At 43.1% G+C, this 19,767-nt stretch overlaps 1 protein-coding gene across 1 annotated transcript in view; it reads right to left on the reverse strand.

The window, feature by feature from the left end:
* Positions 1-19,767, reverse strand: part of LOC146009230 (alpha-2-macroglobulin-like) — a 240,847-nt gene that overhangs the window by 106,024 nt on the left and 115,056 nt on the right. The window contains exons 15-17 of the mRNA XM_083149392.1: positions 18,100-18,255; positions 14,283-14,426; positions 393-507 (exon numbers count right to left, since the gene is read on the reverse strand). Of these exons, the coding sequence (XP_083005518.1) occupies positions 393-507; positions 14,283-14,426; positions 18,100-18,255 (415 nt within the window). The remainder of the gene's footprint in view (positions 1-392; positions 508-14,282; positions 14,427-18,099; positions 18,256-19,767) is intronic.

Here is a 19,767-nt window from a genome sequence, read left to right on the forward strand (position 1 = left end):
TGTCAGAAGGTTCACATGGAGTTAGGATGACGGGGTCATTAGGTCGACACATGCATCAGGTTGACATGGACTAGGTCGTCAGTCAAAACGGTTGACATGGGGTATTTACCTTTTTTTAAACATGTGCCGAAAGGCGGTATTTCATGCCCTATAAAATAATGAGCCAATCATAGTGAGACACCGTGCCCGAAGCATGGGGAGCGCAGCGAGCCATGCGACGTGATGTGGTAAACTTTTATATTGTCCATAAAAATGAGAAAACCCCATCTCTACCTTTTGACGGTCGACCTAGCCTATGTGGACCCAATGCACATGTCGACCTAATGACCCGGTCATTCCCTTTAACTCTCCTAGTTTATATAAATGATATTAAGTAGATAATATGCCATTACCTTTAGTACTTTTATCCTTTTTGCGATGCACTGAAGAGCGTCCAGCAAATCCACTCGGAACACAGGTCGGAGGTTTACTTATTTGTGTGTTGGTAATAATTTTTAGATTGTATAACTTTAGTAGAAAAAAAAATTGTAATAGTCAAAATAAATATACTAAATAATTATAAAAATACACCTAAATTGTATTTTCTACAACAAAGATAACTACAATGTTAGTAGACTGACCTAGTTATTTTTATTCAATGTAGTATTTTGTCCAGTTAACAATAATACAAAGTTTTTTTTCTCCATGAATTCTGTGGCCCCAGCTTTAATGATCCAGTATTAAACAAATATGTTACTAAGGCGCCTTATATATATAAAATATATGCACAGCATTGGACTGGGATATCAAGCGCTCACAGACAGTGGTACTGGCTTAAGGGGTGTGTCCGGCCACCAGAGAGACTTTGCCAACCATTATTATGCAGAAAACATGGATACCACAGTGTCTATTCATACATTTTTCACCTCTAGTACAGGGTTGCCGACTTTTACATTCTCCTCTCCGGGAGAACCCCGGAGAGGAGACTGTCAGCATCACTTCTGGGGGCGGGGCCTGATGGAGACATCATCAGTCCCTGCCCGCAGTGATTCAAATCACGCAAAATGTGGGTTTTCAATGAGGGGGCGGAGCTAAATATGTCCGATTTGCATATTTAGCCCCTCCCCATTTGCCGAAAAGCCGCAAATCGCGGAATTCAAGCTTCTTCTGCACCCAGGTACATGGGGGGGGGGGGGACCGCCGGAATCCGGGGGGCCGGGAGGGGGACCCGATTTTCGGGATCCTCCCGGCCATTCCAGGAGGGTTAGCAACCCTGCTCTAGCAGTTAACTGACACTTTAATACTGTACAATAACTATTTCTAATTTTAATTGACTGTCAGAAACAGTGCGGGAATTTTAAGAGGATGAGAGATTCAGAAAGGTTTTTTTTTTAAAGCAATCATTTTTACTGCAAAACTGGTTTTGCAGTGTAAAGATTGCCGCTTTAAAAATAATGGAGATTTCTTACCAAATCTCTCACTTTCTGAATCTTACATAGGCCCTTATTCTGATCGGTGCGGCCGGAGCCGATTATGCGGCCAGGACCGTGCGTGCGAAACCCCGCCTTCCATACGGTTCGCCAACTCCGTCCGTACGCGGTAAGAAGCTGGCCGAACGGACCGCACGGGTATTTTTCACGGAATACGCCTCCTCCATCTAAGGGAACCTCCCCCATCATTCGATGGTCGCAGACCATCGAATGCAGGACCGTGTGCTCCACCAGCACCCGCAACCTCAGACCACACGGACATTTTTCCGTGCAAAAGCAGGGATCTGGGCGGGCAGCTGACATCCGGCGATGTCATATGTCCGCCCCCTACACGTGCGTCACGGCCGCATTACCATACGTACGCCCAGCGTTTTCATGGGAACTCCCATGAAACGCGGGGCGTATGCATATGGTAATGAGCCCAAATAGCCCTTTACGCCCCTCTCCACCCCCTGTTCGGAGTGTTTACATATCATGCGGGATTTGGCCGTACGCCCCGCTCGCACATGCGCAGAGACGCCTCTGCACATGCGCAGACACAAAACATCGGCGGCCCGAACGCACGCGGATATATCCGCACCGATCAGAATAAGGGCCATAGTTACATAGTAGGTAAGGCTGAAAAAAGACTTGCGTCCATCTAGTTCAACCTGGTATAGATATCCATTGCTGATTTGGTAGGTTCTGGTATTTTACAGACAAATTATATTTCTTATTTGTACCCATGGATGTTTTTCTCCAGTAAATGTTTGTCCAACTTTGCCTTAAACGCATTTAATGAGCCAGCCGTTACCACCTCTCTGGGAAGAGAGTTCCAGAGTTTGACTGTTCTGACCGTAAAGAAATTCTTTCTACTAGCTGAATGAAATCTTTTTTCTTCTAATCTATACTCATGCCCTCGCGTCCTAGATTCCTTTCTAGTAGAAAAGAGGGTGCGTGACAGTTCCTTATATTGGCCCTTGATATACTTGTACATGTTGAGCATGTCCCCCCTTAAACGTCTCTTTTCTAATGTAAATAGTCCCAAATTGCTTAATTTCTCCCCGTAGCTTAAATTCTCCATTCCCCTAATAAGCTTTGTTGCTCGCCTTTGGACTTTTTGTAATTATATGATGTCCTTTATATAGTGTGGGGCCCAGAACTGTACTCCGTACTCTAGGTGAGGTCTCACCAATGCTTTATATAGTGGCATAATTACCCTTGAGTCCCTAGTTTCCATTCCCCTCTTAATACATGCCAGAATTTTGTTGGCCTTTTTTGTAGCTACATTACAATGGGCACTACATCCTAGTTTGCTGTCTATTTTGACTCCTAGATCCTTTTCAAGTATGGAATTACCCAGTTCCTCTCCGCTAAGGTTGTAACTTGCACACTGGTTGTGTCTCCCAAGGTGCTTAACCTTACATTTATCTACATTGAACCTCATCTTCCATTTTTTTGCCCACTCATCTAGAATTGCAAGATCATTTTGAAGCATGGTGACATCTTCTGATGATTTGATGACTTTGCTAAGTTTTGTATCGTCCGCAAAGATGGATACATTGCTGAGTAACCCTATCCCAATATCGTTAATAAAAATGTTAAACAAAATGGGCCCCAAAACCGAACCCTGGGGCACTCCACTTAGTACCGGTATCATATCTGATACAGCACCATTCACAACCACTCTTTGTTCTCTATTACAGTAGGAGCAAGTTTCATCTTTGCTCCTTTGTCCATGGCTAGCCATGGCTATTCTATTGTTCTCAGCTACAATACAATACGTATTGCAGCTAAGAACAATAGAATAGCCATGGCCAAAGGAGCAAAGATGAAACTTGCTCCTACTGTACATAGCCAATTCCCTACCCATCTGCAGATATTTTCACCCAATCCTAGGTTCTCCATTTTATTAATCAATCTCTTGTGTGGGACAGTATCAAATGCTTTAGCGAAATCTAGGAAAATCACATCTACAGCATTTCCATTATCGAGGTTTTTGCTAACCTCTTCATAGAACCCTAGTAGATTAGTTTGGCATGAATGATTTTTCACGAACCCATGTTGGTTATCACTGAGTAGATGGTGATGATCTAAATATTTCTGGATACCATCCCTTAAAAATCCTTCAAATAGTTTACCCACAATTGATGTTAAACTAACGGGTCTGTAATTAGCGGGATCTTCCTTTTTTCCTTTTTTGAATATTGGCACTACCTCTGCTATTCTCCAATCTTTTGGTACTATACCTGACGATAGTGACTTGCTAAAGATATAATGTAGGGGGGTAGCTAGTTCATCCCTTAATTCCATTAATACCCTCGGATGAATCCCATCTGGCCCTGGTGATTTATTTGTTTTGAGTTTGCTTAGAATCAGTATTATTTCCTTCGGTGTGAAATCCACAATGAGATCTGGCTTATTTGTCCCGTTTGTGGTAAATGTTCGTTCCACAGTCTGCTCTCCCTTAGTAAATACTGATGAGAAGAACTCATTTAACAGTTTTGCTTTTCCCTTGTCCTCAGTAACACTTTTTCCACTAGTATCAGTTAGTGGGCCTATGTTTTCCTTAACCCCTTCATGACAGAGCCAGTTTGTGCCTTCATGACAGAGCCCTTTTTTTCAAATCTGACATGTCTCACTTAAGTGGGGATAACTTTTTTTTGCTTTTACTTATCCCAGTGATTTTGAGATTGTTTTCTCGTGACACATTGTACTTCAAGTTAGTGGTAAATTTTGGTCGATACAGTCTGTGTTTTTTTGTGAAAAATACCAAAATATCGTGAAAAAATGGAAAATTTAGCAATATGCAAAATGTCACATTTTCTGCTTGTGAGAAAAATAATCATACCACTCAAAATAGTTAATAACTAACAAAGACCATATGTCTACTTTATGTTGCAATCATTATTTCAACCTCCTTTTCATTTTTTTGGACACTAGGAGGCTTCAAATATGACTAGCAAATTCTCAAATTTTCAAGAAAATTTCAAACACTGATTTTTTTAGGGACCAGTTCAGTTCTGATGTGACTTTGAGGGACTTGTATGTGAGACACCCCCATAAATGATGCCATTTCAAAAACTGCACCCCTCACAGTATTCAAAACAGCATTTTGGAAGTTTGTTAACCCTTTAGGTGTTTCACAGGAATTAAAACAAAGTGTAGGTGAAATTTCAAAATTTCTTTTTTTTTGCAGAGTTTCAATTTTAATACATTTTTCTAACGAATACAGTAGATTTTACTAGAGAAATGTGACTAAAAATTGATTCCCCCAATTCTTTTGTTTTCAAAAATATCCTATATGTGGCCCTAGTGTGCACGTTGACCAAACCACAGGCTTCATAATAGAAGGAGCACCTACTTGATTTTGGAGCCTCCTTTTTATGAGATTTTTTTTTAGGCACCATGTAGGTTTCTAGGCACCATAAGTGCTAAAAGTTAGGAACCTCCCCCACAAGTCACCCCATTTTGCAATCTACACCCCTCAGGGAATTCATCTAGGGGTATAGTGTACATTTCAAACCCCCAGGGGTTTCACCAATTTTGGTACAACTGGGATGTGAAAATGGAAAATAAAATTTTTTTACACAAACATGCAGTTCTGGCTCAAAATTTTTCATTTTCACAAGGAATGAAGGAGACAAAGCACCCCAAAGTCTGTGCCCCAATTTCTCCCGAGTACGGCAATGCCTCACATGTGACCAAAAAATACCAGTTGGGCGCATGGCAGGACTCAGAAGGGAAGGAGTGATTTTTGGATTTTGCAGCACAGATTTTGGTGGAATGAATGGTGGGTGCCATGTTGCATTAGCAAGACTCCCAAAGCACCAATACAGTGGAACCCCCCCACAAGTCACCCCATTTTGCAAAGTACACCCCTCAGGGAATTCATCTAGGGGTATAGTGTACATTTCAAACCCCCAGGGGTTTCACCAATTTTGATACAACTGGGCAGTGAAAATGAAAAATTACATTTTATTACACAAAAATGCAGTTCTGGCTCAAAATTTTTCATTTTCACAAGGAATGAAGGAGACAAAGCACCCCAAAATATGTGCCCCAATTTCTCCTGAGTACGGCAATGCCTCACATGTGACCAAAAAATACCAGTTGGGCGCATGGCAGGACTCAGAAGGGAAGGAGTGATTTTTGGATTTTGCAGCATAGATTTTGGTGGAATGAATGGTGGGTGCTATGTTGCACCAATACAGTGGAACCCCCCCACAAGTCACCCCATTTTGCAAAGTACACCCCTCAGGGAATTCATCTAGGGGTATAGTGTACATTTCAAACCCCCAGGGGTTTCACCAATTTTGATACAACTGGGCAGTGAAAATGAAAAATTACATTTTTTTACACAAAAATGCAGTTCTGGCTCAAAATTTTTCATTTTCACAAGGAATGAAGGAGACAAAGCACCCCAAAATCTGTGCCCCAATTTCTCCCGAGTACGGCAATGCCTCACATGTGACCAAAAAATACCAGTTGGGCGCATGGCAGGACTCAGAAGGGAAGGAGTGATTTTTGGATTTGGCAGCACAGATTTTGGTGGAATGAATGGTGGGTGCCATGTTGCATTAGCAAGACTCCCAAAGCACCAATACAGTGGAACCCCCCCACAAGTCACCCCATTTTGCAAAGTACACCCCTCAGGGAATTCATCTAGGGGTATAGTGTACATTTCAAACCCCCAGGGGTTTCACCAATTTTGATACAACTGGGCAGTGAAAATGAAAAATTACATTTTTTTACACAAACATGCAGTTCTGGCTCAAAATTTTTCATTTTCACAAGGAATGAAGGAGACAAAGCACCCCAAAGTCTGTGCCCCAATTTCTCCCGAGTACGGCAATGCCTCACATGTGACCAAAAAATACCAGTTGGGCGCATGGCAGGACTCAGAAGGGAAGGAGTGATTTTTGGATTTGGCAGCACAGATTTTGGTGGAATGAATGGTGGGTGCCATGTTGCATTAGCAAGACTCCCAAAGCACCAATACAGTGGAACCCCCCACAAGTCACCCCATTTTGGAAAGTACACCCCTCAGGGAATTCATCTAGGGGTATAGTGTACATTTCAAACCCCCAGGGGTTTCACCAATTTTGATACAACTGGGCAGTGAAAATGAAAAATTACATTTTTTTACACAAAAATGCAGTTCTGGCTCAAAATTTTTCATTTTCACAAGGAATGAAGGAGACAAAGCACCCCAAAATCTGTGCCCCAATTTCTCCCGAGTACGGCAATGTGACCAAAAAATACCAGTTGGGCGCATGGCAGGACTCAGAAGGGAAGGAGTGATTTTTGGATTTGGCAGCACAGATTTTGGTGGAATGAATGGTGGGTGCCATGTTGCATTAGCAAGACTCCCAAAGCACCAATACAGTGGAACCCCCCCACAAGTCACCCCATTTTGCAAAGTACACCCCTTAGGGAATTCATCTAGGGGTATAGTGTACATTTCAAACCCCCAGGGGTTTCACCAATTTTGGTACAACTGGGATGTGAAAATGGAAAATTACATTTTTTTACACAAACATGCAGTTCTGGCTCAAAATTTTTCATTTTCACAAGGAATGAAGGAGACAAAGCACCCCAAAGTCTGTGCCCCAATTTCTCCCGAGTACGGCAATGCCTCACATGTGACCAAAAAATACCAGTTGGGTGCATGGCAGGACTCAGAAGGGAAGGAGTGATTTTTGGATTTGGCAGCACAGATTTTGGTGGAATGAATGGTGGGTGCCATGTTGCATTAGCAAGACTCCCAAAGCACCAATACAGTGGAACCCCCCCACAAGTCACCCCATTTTGCAAAGTACACCCCTCAGGGAATTCATCTAGGGGTATAGTGTACATTTCAAACCCCCAGGAGTTTCACCAATTTTGATACAACTGGGCAGTGAAAATGAAAAATTACATTTTTTTACACAAAAATGCAGTTCTGGCTCAAAATTTTTCATTTTCACAAGGAATGAAGGAGACAAAGCACCCCCAAAATCTGTGCCCCAATTTCTCCCGAGTACGGCAATGCCTCACATGTGACCAAAAAATACCAGTTGGGCGCATGGCAGGACTCAGAAGGGAAGGAGTGATTTTTGGATTTGGCAGCACAGATTTTGGTGGAATGAATGGTGGGTGCCATGTTGCATTAGCAAGACTCCCAAAGCACCAATACAGTGGAACCCCCCCACAAGTCACCCCATTTTGCAAAGTACACCCCTCAGGGAATTCATCTAGGGGTATAGTGTACATTTCAAACCCCCAGGGGTTTCACCAATTTTGATACAACTGGGCAGTGAAAATGAAAAATTACATTTTTTTACACAAAAATGCAGTTCTGGCTCAAAATTTTTCATTTTCACAAGGAATGAAGGAGACAAAGCACCCCAAAATCTGTGCCCCAATTTCTCCCGAGTACGGCAATGCCTCACATGTGACCAAAAAATACCAGTTGGGCGCATGGCAGGACTCAGAAGGGAAGGAGTGATTTTTGGATTTTGGAGCACAGATTTTGGTGGAATGAATGGTGGGTGCCATGTTGCATTACCAATACAGTGGAACCCCCCCACAAGTGACCCCATTTTGCAAACTACACTCCTCAGGGAATTCATCTAGGGGTATAGTGTACATTTCAAACCCCCAGGGGTTTCACCAATTTTGGTACAACTGGGCTGTGAAAATGAAAAATTACATTTTTTTTACACAAAAATGTACTTCTGGCTCAAAATTTTTATTTTCACAAGGAATGAAGGAGACAAAGCACCCCAAAATCTGTGCCCCCATTTCTCCAGAGTACGGCAATGCCTCACATGTGACCAAAAAATACCAGTTGGGTGCATGGCAGGACTCAGAAGGGAAGGAGTGATTTTTGGATTTTGGAGCACAGATTTTGGTGGAATGAATGGTGGGTGCTATGTTGCATTACCAATACAGTGGAACCCCCCCACAAGTGACCCCATTTTGCAAACTACACTCCTCAGGGAATTCATCTAGGGGTATAGTGTACATTTCAAACCCCCAGGGGTTTCACCAATTTTGGTACAACTGGGCTGTGAAAATGAAAAATTACATTTTTTTTACACAAAAATGTACTTCTGGCTCAAAATTTTTCATTTTCACAAGGAATGAAGGAGACAAAGCACCCCAAAATCTGTGCCCCCATTTCTACAGAGTACGGCAATGCCTCACATGTGACCAAAAAATACCAGTTGGGTGCATGGCAGGACTCAGAAGGGAAGGAGTGATTTTTGGATTTTGCAGCTCAGATTCTGGTGGAATGAATGGTGGGTGCTATGTGGCATTAGCAAGACCCCCGAAGCACGGTGAAATGATGAACCTAATAATCCATAGATGTGTGGTATATTTTGAAACACTCCTTTATACATAGGCCGGGTTTGTCGGGGCAAGTTTCACAGTGGAAAATAGTTTCCTTTCTTATTCCCTTTTTATAGCAAACTTTGCACCTTTTTTGTGTCCTGCCCTTTCTTGCAGTGGAGGGGATTTCGTTGGGAAAATGTTGCCCTGGTACAATACGGGGGCCAGTACTAGAAGTACTGGGGCCCTCTGCCTGCTGGTTCCCAAATATTAGGCCCTTTATGACTTCCTCTTGAAAGTGCATAAATGTCCCCCTCTGGCCGGTGGAACGGAATAGCACGTAAGCGTTATACAGTGCCATCTGGATGATATACACGGCCAGCTTCTTGTACCAGATATTTGTTTTCCGCAGGGCACTGTACGGCTTCAGTACCTGATCTGAAAGATCCACTCCGCCCATGTACTTATTGTAATCTAGGATACAATTTGGTTTTGAGGTGTGGGTACTGGTACCTCGTACAGGGATGGAGGTGGTACTGTCTCCATGAATTGTTGTCAGTATAAGGACATCCCTCTTGTCCTTATATTTGACCAACAACATATTTTCGGTGCATATTTCCCTGCTTTCACCCCTTCTCATTACTTGGGCAATGTGCGTTTTTGGGAGGCCTCTTTGGTTCTTACGCACAGTACCGCAAGCTGCTGTACCTCTTGAACCAAGGGCCTTAAACAGGGGGATGCTGGTGTAAAAGTTATCCACATAGAGGTGATAACCCTTATCCAGGAAGGGGTGCATTAAATCCCAGACAATTTTTCCACTAACACCTACGAGGGAGGGGGGGCATTCTGGCGGTTCAATTCTTGAATCCTTCCCTTCATATACCCTAAACTTGTGGGTGTACCCTGTGGTGCTTTCACACAGCTTATACATTTTTATGCCATACCTTGCCCTCTTACTGGGAAGGTACTGGCGGAATTTAACCCTTCCTTTAAAATGTATAAGGGACTCGTCGATGCTAATACATTTATCAGGGATGTATAGCTCTGCAAATTTGGCACTGAAATGATCAATGACCGGCCTGACTTTGAATAGCCTGTCAAAGGTGGGATCATCTCTGGGTGGGCACTGTGCATTATCGGTGTAATGTATAAATTTATGGATTGCCTCAAAACGAGCCCGGGGCATGGCCATACGGTAAAATGGGGTGCTGTACAGAACATCTGTACTCCAATATTGCCTAATTTGTGGCTTTTTTACTATGCCCATATGAAACACCAGACCCCAAAACATCATCATCTCTACTGCATCTACAGGGGTCCACCTAGCAAATGATGACGTGGGGTTTTGAGCAATAAACTGCTGGGCATATAAATTAATTTGGTCCACCATTAAATTTATAAAATCATCAGAGAAAAATAATTTGAAAAAGTCAATTTCTCTGAGACCTGTGGAATCAAATTGGATTCCTGGCATGGCCAAAAACTCAGGAACCTGGGGCTCAAAATTGTCTGGTGGTGGGGTCCATACGAGATCAATTATTGGGGGGGGGGGGGTCTCAGCTGCTCTACGGGGGCGTCTTTGAGGGGGTCCCTCATCACCAGAGGAGGAAGAGGAGCTTAAGACGAATCCTTCAAATTCCCCGCTTGCCTCACTGGCTGTGTCAGAATCAGAAGCAAGCATGGCATATGCCTCCTCCACTGAATACATTCTTCTGGATGACTGGGATGACATTTGGGATGACATTTGGGATGACATTTTTATTTTTGTGTTACTGGTAGTGAAATGTTTCAACACGTGTATAGTGTAGGGGGGGGTACAAACTTTATTTCAACCCGGGGGGTATGTAGTGTGTAGTGTGTATGTAGTGCAGAAAAAAAAAATACTTTATACAAAAAAAAAAAATGGAAGGGGTTAAAAAAAAAAAAATTGAAGGGGTTAAAAAAAAAAAATTGAAGGGGTTAAAAAAACAAAAAAAAAGGTCCTGCGCCAAAAATTGAGCACAGATGTTGGTCAGTAACGTCCGTCACTGAACAGCGCTCAAAGGCAACAGGAATTTGATCAAAAAAAAAAAAAATAGATCAACCCTGTGCCGAAAAAGCTGATCAGTGATGTACGTCACTGATCAGCGCACAGTGGCCACAGGACACCCACAAAATCACAATGTGTGTAAAAAAAAAATTAAAAAAAGACCACACAGCACCCACAAAAAAAAAAAAAGGTGATCAGTGATGCGACACTGATTACCAGTGAGGGGCAGCAGGTGCACAACCTTTGGTGCAACTGGCAGCAACTGACAGGTATATATAAAAAAAAAAAACCTCTGCGCCCCCAAAAAGTTGCTGATCACCTCAGATATAGTGATCAGCACAAAAGGCGGGGGTAGCAGACACAAAATATACACTCTCTATCACTCTCTGTCACTATCTCTCTCTATCTCTCTCTATCTCTCACTATCTATCACTATCTATCACTATCTATCACTATCTATCACTCTAGGACACTGCAGCAGCAGCACTGACAGTTATATGTATAAAAAAAAACCTGCACCCCCAAAAAGGGGGGGTAGCAGACACAAAATATACACTCTCTATCACTCTCTGTCACTATCTCTCTCTATCTCTCTATCTCTCACTATCTATCACTCTATGACACTGCAGCAGCAGCACTGACAGTTATATATATAAAAAAAACCCTGCACCCCCAAAAAGGGGGGGTAGCAGACACAAATCTCTCTATCTCTCACTATCTATCACTATCTATCACTATCTATCACTCTATGACACTGCAGCAGCAGCACTGACAGTTATTTATATATAAAAAAAACCCTGCACCCCCAAAAAGGGGGGGTAGCAGACACAAAATATAGCTCTCTCTGTCACTATCTCTCTATCTCTCTCTATCTCTCTCTCTATCTCTCTATCACACTGCAGCAGCAGCAGGAAGTCTCAGGAAGTCAGATCCAGGAAGCGTCCAGCACGCTACAAGCAGTGATCAAGTGATCAGGTAAGGTATTTGCAAGGATCAGGTAAGTATTAGCAAGGATCAGGTCAGTATCACGGCAGACAGGCACGGTGACCGTTCTGCACGCTATTCCAGACCGGAATGGCGTCTGCAGCGCAGTCACCGTTAGTTTAAATGTCGCGCCTTGGCTGTGATTGGTCCGTGGGTCCCACGGACCAATCACAGCCTTGGGGACAGGTGGGGTGAGGGTGGGGTGAGGTGTCATCGTCACCGATGACCCCCTCATGCCCCCTGACGCCCGGCGGTGATTGACACCTGTGTTACCGAGCGTCTGATTCGCTGGTAACACAGGAAAACGCTGTGAATGGCTGTTCACACTGAACAGCCAATCACAGCGATCGCCGACGGGGGGGCGGCATCGCAGCCCCCCCTGGGCACGCAGGGACATGTCTGCTGTCAGGGACAGCAGACATCGTCCCTCTGTCACTGCGTCTCGAGACGCAGTGACAGTTTAAAGTCATGACGTATATATACGTCATGTGTCGGGAAGTACTTCCCGGCCATGACGTATATATACGTCAAATGTCGTGAAGGGGTTAATTAAACGTTTACTATTTATGTATTTAAAAAACTTCTTTGGGTTGGTTTTGCTTTCAGTGGCTATGCACTCTTCATATAATATTTTAGCTGCTTTGATTACCCCTTTACAAGTTTTGTTTGATTCTTTGTATTTTGCGAACGCCTCCTCATTCAAGTTATTTTTATAGAATTTAAAGGCTCTGGTTTTATTGTTGATAGCTGACCTTATTTCTTTGTCCAACCATGGTGGCTTTTTTTTGTTGAATTTACCTTTAGTTACTTTAGGAATGTATTCAATAGTTAGTGAATCAAGCACCTTTTTTAGAGTATCCCACATTTCCTCTGCATTTTTTCCCTCCATAACCGTTTCCCACCCAATTCCTGTTAGGGCTTCCCTGAATAATTCAAAGTTTGCTTTTCTGAAGTTTAGTATTTTTGCAGATCCTTTTTGATGTAATTTACTGAAGTTGATTTCCAGTGAAACCATATTGTGATCACTGTTCCCTATCTCATCCTTTTAAATTTCACCCCTGGTATCAGAATAGGGGGTAGAACCCAACCAAGGGATTTCACAAGTACCCCTTTGGGCCTGTCCAACCCTGTTCCTAAACATCCGGAAGACTCCTAAATTTAAGGGAGTTTCCACTGTCAATGGCATATTACCTGTTCCCCACAACATGCGTCTGTGATAAGGAGGTAAAATACATCAGCTATGTGTGTGAGGCCACTTTGCATGGACCTTGCACATTATAATGGCTGCTGCTGCAGTTGGGCAGGTCCCTCGTTGAAAACGTATAGTGACTTTATAAATAGTTTTTTAAGGATTTTCTTTTACCAAGGATTTATTCAATTACTTATTTTTACCTCATTCCTTTCCGTCTGTGTCTGGCTGGATAAGAAAGTTAAAGAAACCTGATTGAGTTTTGTCCCTACTTCAGTTTTGTGAGTTGGGGTATGCTTTAAAGAAAACGTTATGCATTTATTCTCGCACGCTTTGAAGTGAGTGGAAAGTACATGTATTGCCTTGTCCTTTCAGTGGGTGGATCTGGTAAAGGCCCTAAAAAATACCTTTAAAAGTGTTAAACCAAACACATTGATGTGGGTGTGGTATGTTTCACTATCCACTATAGAAACACATTCATCCCGTATTTGTTGTGTTTTAAACAACACATGTATATCCATTTCTTCTTTTTTACATAACATTGGGCCTTATTCTGGTCGGTGCGGTCGGATCCGAATATGCGGCCAGTACCGAGCGTCCTGAGCCCCGCCTTCCGTACGGATCGCTCACTCCATCCGAATGCGGTAAGCCGCTGACCGCACGGAGCACGAGTGGATTTCTCATGTATACACCTCCTCCATCTCTGGGAACCTCCCCTATCATTCGATGGTCGCAGACCATCGAATGCAGGACCGAGTGGTCAGGCAGCACCCGCGTGCTCAGACCACTCGGGCATTTCTCCGTGCAAAAGCAGGGATCTGGGCGGGCAGCTGACATCCGGCAATGTCATATGTCCGCCCCCTACACGTGCGTCACGGCCGCATTACCATACGTACGCCCAGCGTTTTCATGGGAACGCCCATGAAACGCGGGGTGTACACATATGGTAATGAGCCCAAACAGCCCTTCACGCCCCTCTCCTCCCCCTGTTCGTAGTGTCCACAATTCATGCGGAATTTGGATGTACGTCCCGTTCGCACATGCGCAGATATGCCTCTGCACATGCGCAAACACCAAACATCGGCGGACCGACCGCACGCGGACATAACCGCACCAACCAGAATAACCTCCATAGTGAGAAATGATTGAAGAAAAAGAAAGAAAGTTACATTACTACAAAAGATACTGTTCATGGATAGAACTCTGAAAATAATCTAAATAAGTTATGATTGTTTAGAAACAGCTCATCTGTGTTTTTGCACCTTGATTACTCATCATTTTTACTTATAAGGAATGAATTATAGTTTAAACATACCTCAAAAAAAGCAGAAGCATCTAAGTGAAAGTCCCAAAAATTTTCTAGCAGAGTCTCATTTTCTTTGCAAAGATGCGCCTTAGGTTCCCTCATTGCGAATGGAGGAGGTGCTCCTGAATGAAGAATCGTTGCCATATTCTGTAACTGTACACAAAATGATAACAGAAATACATTCCTTTTTTTGATTACTAATTATCTGCAGAAGGTGATTCATAATTACAACAATGTGAGAGCTGCTCAATCAAATTAGTTATGCCCCCCAGGTGCTGCAAGGGAGGGAGATTTAACCCCCAGCACACCGTAGGGCATTAGTAATAAGATTTGAATAACCAACATAATAGAAGGCAATTCAGAGATCTTAGTTACATATGTTTTGCAAAAGATATGGTAAGCTTCCGGGCCTCGTCAAGGATAACAGCACCCAATCTGGGCCATATAATTGTCTACTGTAAGCAGAGCCGGCCCTAGCCTAAATGATGCCCTAGGCAAGATTTTGGCTGGTGCCCCCTAGCACCGCCACTAGTTCCGCCTCTGACACTGCTCCCCTTTCCCAGCACCATCAACCCTCATCATAGCAGTCATCATTTTGGTGCTCCTACCTGCAATATTTTAAATAGAAACAGTGCACACATTTGGTGCGCAGCCCAAATAGGGGTGCGTTCTTGCTGGGAAGGGGCATGGCCACACAATTTTACCCCAAATTCAAATTATGCCACACAGTAGTGCAACTTTATTCACATTATATCATGTGAGAGTGTCCCTTATTCATGTTACATCACATTGTAGTACCACTTTACCTTATATACATTACTCATCAAATTATACCCTTAGAAAAAAATCCTGAGAAAATATTGTATTTTAACCACCTCCATGGCCACACTGCAACCCAGCACAAAGCAGTGTGTGCTGGGCAGAGGAGAAGAGCTGCAGCTGCTGCTGTCACTTAAGGGGAGGGGGCCCAGGGCCCCCACTGGGCCCTCCCATCAGGCTTTGGCCTGGGTAATTTGTACCCCCTACCCCTTTCTCTCGGCACCCCTGATAATACCACACAGTAATGCCCCTTACACATGACACACATTATTTATGTCCTTATAACTGTAATGCCCCTTACACATTATGCCAACCTTTATTAATGCCCTTCATACACATGACACACATAATGCCCCTTACACATATGTTTCACATTATTAATGCCCTTATACACATGACACACAAAATGCCCATTACACATGTCGCACATTATTAATGCCCTTATACACATGACACACATAATGCTTGTTACACATATGTCGCACATTATTAATGCATTTATACATGACACACATAATGCCCCTTACACATATGCCGAACACTATTGCACAACCAACCCACCCGCAGACCGCACTCGCACAGCCGCTAATACTGTGACCTCTGCCTCTGCTTGGATTCAGATGTTTCCTCATACATCTTGTCTCAATAGGCCATGCAGCTCCTGGCCCTTCTGCTAACGTTGGGTGCCTTTTTTGCTGAAAATTCGTCTTATTTGCATTGTTATGACCAGCACACACAAGGAGCTTCCGATGATTAAAATGATATGCGGCATGCCTATATTTTGTGTGCGACTGTGGCTGTACCTGCATACGGAATGCTATGTTACAGTGATTTCCATGAATACACTATTTCATATGCAGATACAGCCTCACTCACACAGAATATAGGCATGCTGCATATCATTTTAATCAGCAGAAGCTGCTGATGCCCCTAGGAATTCCAAATGCCCTAGGCAATTGCCTAGTGTGCCTATGCCTAAGGCCGGCCCTGACTGTAAGGCTACATGATAACAGCACTTACTGTATTAATAAGTATGGTATTCTTTAATAACACAATAAACTTATAAAAATGCATGGTAAAATCCACAAGTTCAAGAAGCAGATGCAAACAAGGAAATAATAAAAACTCCATAAATGACCTGCACTGAACCGGGCTGAGAGTCCCCTTGTTGTAGGGGTCCTGCAAATAATTTTATAATCCTGACTTCTGCTGGAGGTAATGTCCTGTGGTTAAAGATTTTATGATTACCCAGTCCAGACAGCCTCTACCAGTGTGCGGATTGTATCCAGGTTAAAGAAGCCAAGTATCTCCTCAATGATGGGGGCATCTGTTCAGAATATTCAGCAGGTAAAGAGTGCGGAACCCAGGATTACAAAATTCTTTGCAGGACTCCTACAACAAGGGGAGTCTCAGCCCGGTTCAGTGCAGGTCATTTACACAGTCTTTATTATTTCCTTGTTTGCATCAGGTCCTTGAACTTGTGGATTTTACCATGAATTAAACTAGTCTTTCTATTGCAAAAGCCAGTAAAATAAGTCTTAATCCAGTGTATTTTCAGAGTGGGTTCCAACAGAGAAGGTGCGGAGAGCAATAATCTCTTCCATGATGTCTCCAGTGACAGGAGACATTACGCATTCCAGATATGGATTTGTGTATTTCAGAGAATAATTAATCCTCTCAGCTATATCAATAGCAATAATGTTCAGCCCCACCTGGAAATGTATGGCGGCTGCACTAACAAATAAAAAGTGGTAAAATCACTGATAGAGACCAAATATTTCACTCTCTTTATGGCTTTCTCCAGCTAAAATACTAGAAAAAAGCCTTTTATACATTTACTAAATAAATCCTATAGTACTTCAACATTAACTTTGTTAACTGAGAGCCACGTGCACATTAAAACTGAGATAAAATGTGACAATAGCCGCCCCATTCAAGATCCAAACATTGTAATTATCCACTTAAATAAGATCTGGGACAAATTTATCAATAGTATATTGCGGGGTAGACCACAAAAAAAAATATCCCCGGATTTAAGAGGGTGTGTGTGTGTGTGTGTGAGGGGGGTGGGATTGCAGCAGATATGTACCAGGAGAGGGCAATGTTCTAGGAGAGGGATCTCCTTTAATCCCCACCAGCACATTCTCAGTGAGCAGACCTTGCATGTGCAGTGGCATGACTGTTATCTTGGTACGAACCAGGAAGTACGGTAATTAAATGGACCAGCATAATTTTTGAAACATTTAGTGATACATAATTTCTTTTTGAGATAGTGGCTCATATTCTGATTGAGTCGGACGGCTCCGTGTGCGGTCGGACGGCCGATGTTTGGTATTTGCGCATGTTCAGAGGCGTATCTGCGCATGTGCGAATGCCTCGCACGTCTAAACATGGAGTGAGGTCCGTGCAGAAAATGATCGTACGGAACCATCCGAGCAGGGGGTGGAGAGGGGCGTGAAGGGCTGTTTGGGCTCATTACCATATGCGTACGCCCCGCATTTCACGGGCGTTCCCATGAAAACACTGGGCGAACGTATGGTAATGCGGCCGTGATGCACGTGTGGGGGGCGGACAACTGATATAGCCGGATGTCAGCTGCCCGCCCATATCCCTGCTTTCATATGGAAAAATCTCTGAGTGGTCTGGAGGTCCGAGTGGTCTGGTCACCAACCATCATTCGATGGATGGCGACCATCGGAGGATGGGGGAGGTTCCCACAGATGGAGGAGGTTTTCACATGAAACATCCACTCGCGGTCCATACGCTCGGCGTCTTACCGCATTCGGACGGTGAGCAATCTGTATGGTAGGCGGGGCGAAGAACACTCAGTTCCTGTCCGAAACAACTAGAATAAGGGCCAGTATCCTTTATAATAATAGCCTAACGTTCTCCTCACCTCTGTGATACACCAGCCACCACTGGAGGGCAGCTCTTATGTGAGTGCCCCCTCCATCCCCCATAATCCCGCCCTGGTGTCCGTCATTTTAAAGAATAAATGTCAACTTACTAAAAGACGTCTTACTGATGAGTCCTCATGAGGTGCATGGAGTAAGAAACCTTTATCCACAGATCGCACAGAGCACCAGGATCCAGACTCTGCTGTAACCTTTAGATTCACATGTTCTCCAGGACGGACCTGAGCTTCAGAGAAACTGAGTTGGACCTGTGAAATATTGCACATTAAAAGGAAAGGCAAATAGAAGATTTTAAAGTAAAAGAACATTTTAACTGTATCCAGTAACATCTACAGTATACTCCTTGTAGGCAGGATTATAGAGTTGTGGATGGGTTTTGAGGGTATTACCTTTCCTGAAAATGCGGCTTCTCACGGCATCCTGGATAAATTAGTAATTAAACTGGTATCAGCATAATAATGTCAGCTGTGTTGACATTTTTCTGCTATGGAGTGTTTACTTTTATAGTTATTCCCTCAGATCAGGATACCATTTGCATGTCAAAACTCAAAAGAGGAGCCAGGCAGTACAGTAGCTTCCATAAATTGACAGCCTCTAGACTACATCTCTACTTATCTTCCAATATGTGCATGTCAGTATGAGAAGACCTTTATCTGCTCTTAGTTGCACTGTAGCACTTTCGAATGGAACTTAAATTGAATCCCACTACACAAAATCACTTAAACTGTGAGTTATTCTACAGTCTACCTACTGTATAGCTACTGTATTTAAATCAAGAACCACCATTAGCATTAAATAATACTACATATAGCTCATATACTTTAATAGGCTTACCATACTATCTACATGGCTACTGCCCCCGCTTCCACCACAATGATTTGGGCCGTGGGATGTTTCTATACAGGGCAGGCATATTTAACAGCACTACTGGGGGTAAGAGGCGCTAGTGGGTATTATGTGTATAAGCAGCACTGTCGGGGGCATTATGTGTATAAGCGGCAGTAGCAGGCACATTATTAATTATTTATTAACAATGATTTAGGGTTATGTGTATCATGCCCCTTTCATATCGCATTTTTTACCTGTTATTTTGCCGTTTTAAAATGGTAATTTGTGCAGTCTGAAAGGTGCAGAGTGAATTTACCGGTTCTATTGAACTGGTATTTCTAAACGGTAATAAAGCAGGGTCCTACCCGTTTCAGACCCTTTTTTTTCACTATTTTCTATGGACTAAAACGGGTTCAGTGTTGTAAAGGAACAAAAACTGCACTGAAATACCTTTTAAAGACATGCGGTGTGAAAGGGGTTTTTAGCTGGCAGACCAATTTTTAGAAGCGTTTTAAAATACCTGGTCAAAACCAGTTTTGCGGTCTGAAAGCAGCATAAGGGACATTGGGGGAAATTTACAAAGAATACGAACACCATATATTATATTGGTATTCTTAATACGAATGAATACGAATGCATACGGCTGTTTCAGCCGTATGCAAATTCGTGTTCCGGAGGGTAATTTACAAAGCAGTCAGATACGACAACTTTGTAAACCCCTAATGGCGTATTCATTCGTATTATACGGCCGCTAATATGAATTCGCATAGGCAGTCTGCACGGATAAGTCAGATCCGTGCAGACTGCAGTGTGTAAATTTTTTTTGAAAAATACATAAATAAATTTAAAAAATGGCGTGGGGGTCCCCCCTCAGGCATAACCAGCACCAGGCTGAAAGAGCCGGGGCTGGTAATAAAAAATCAGGAAACCAA

Source organism: Crinia signifera, chromosome 6, assembly GCF_055691185.1.
Source record: "Crinia signifera chromosome 6, ASM5569118v1, whole genome shotgun sequence".
NCBI classification, from domain to species: domain Eukaryota; kingdom Metazoa; phylum Chordata; class Amphibia; order Anura; family Myobatrachidae; genus Crinia; species Crinia signifera.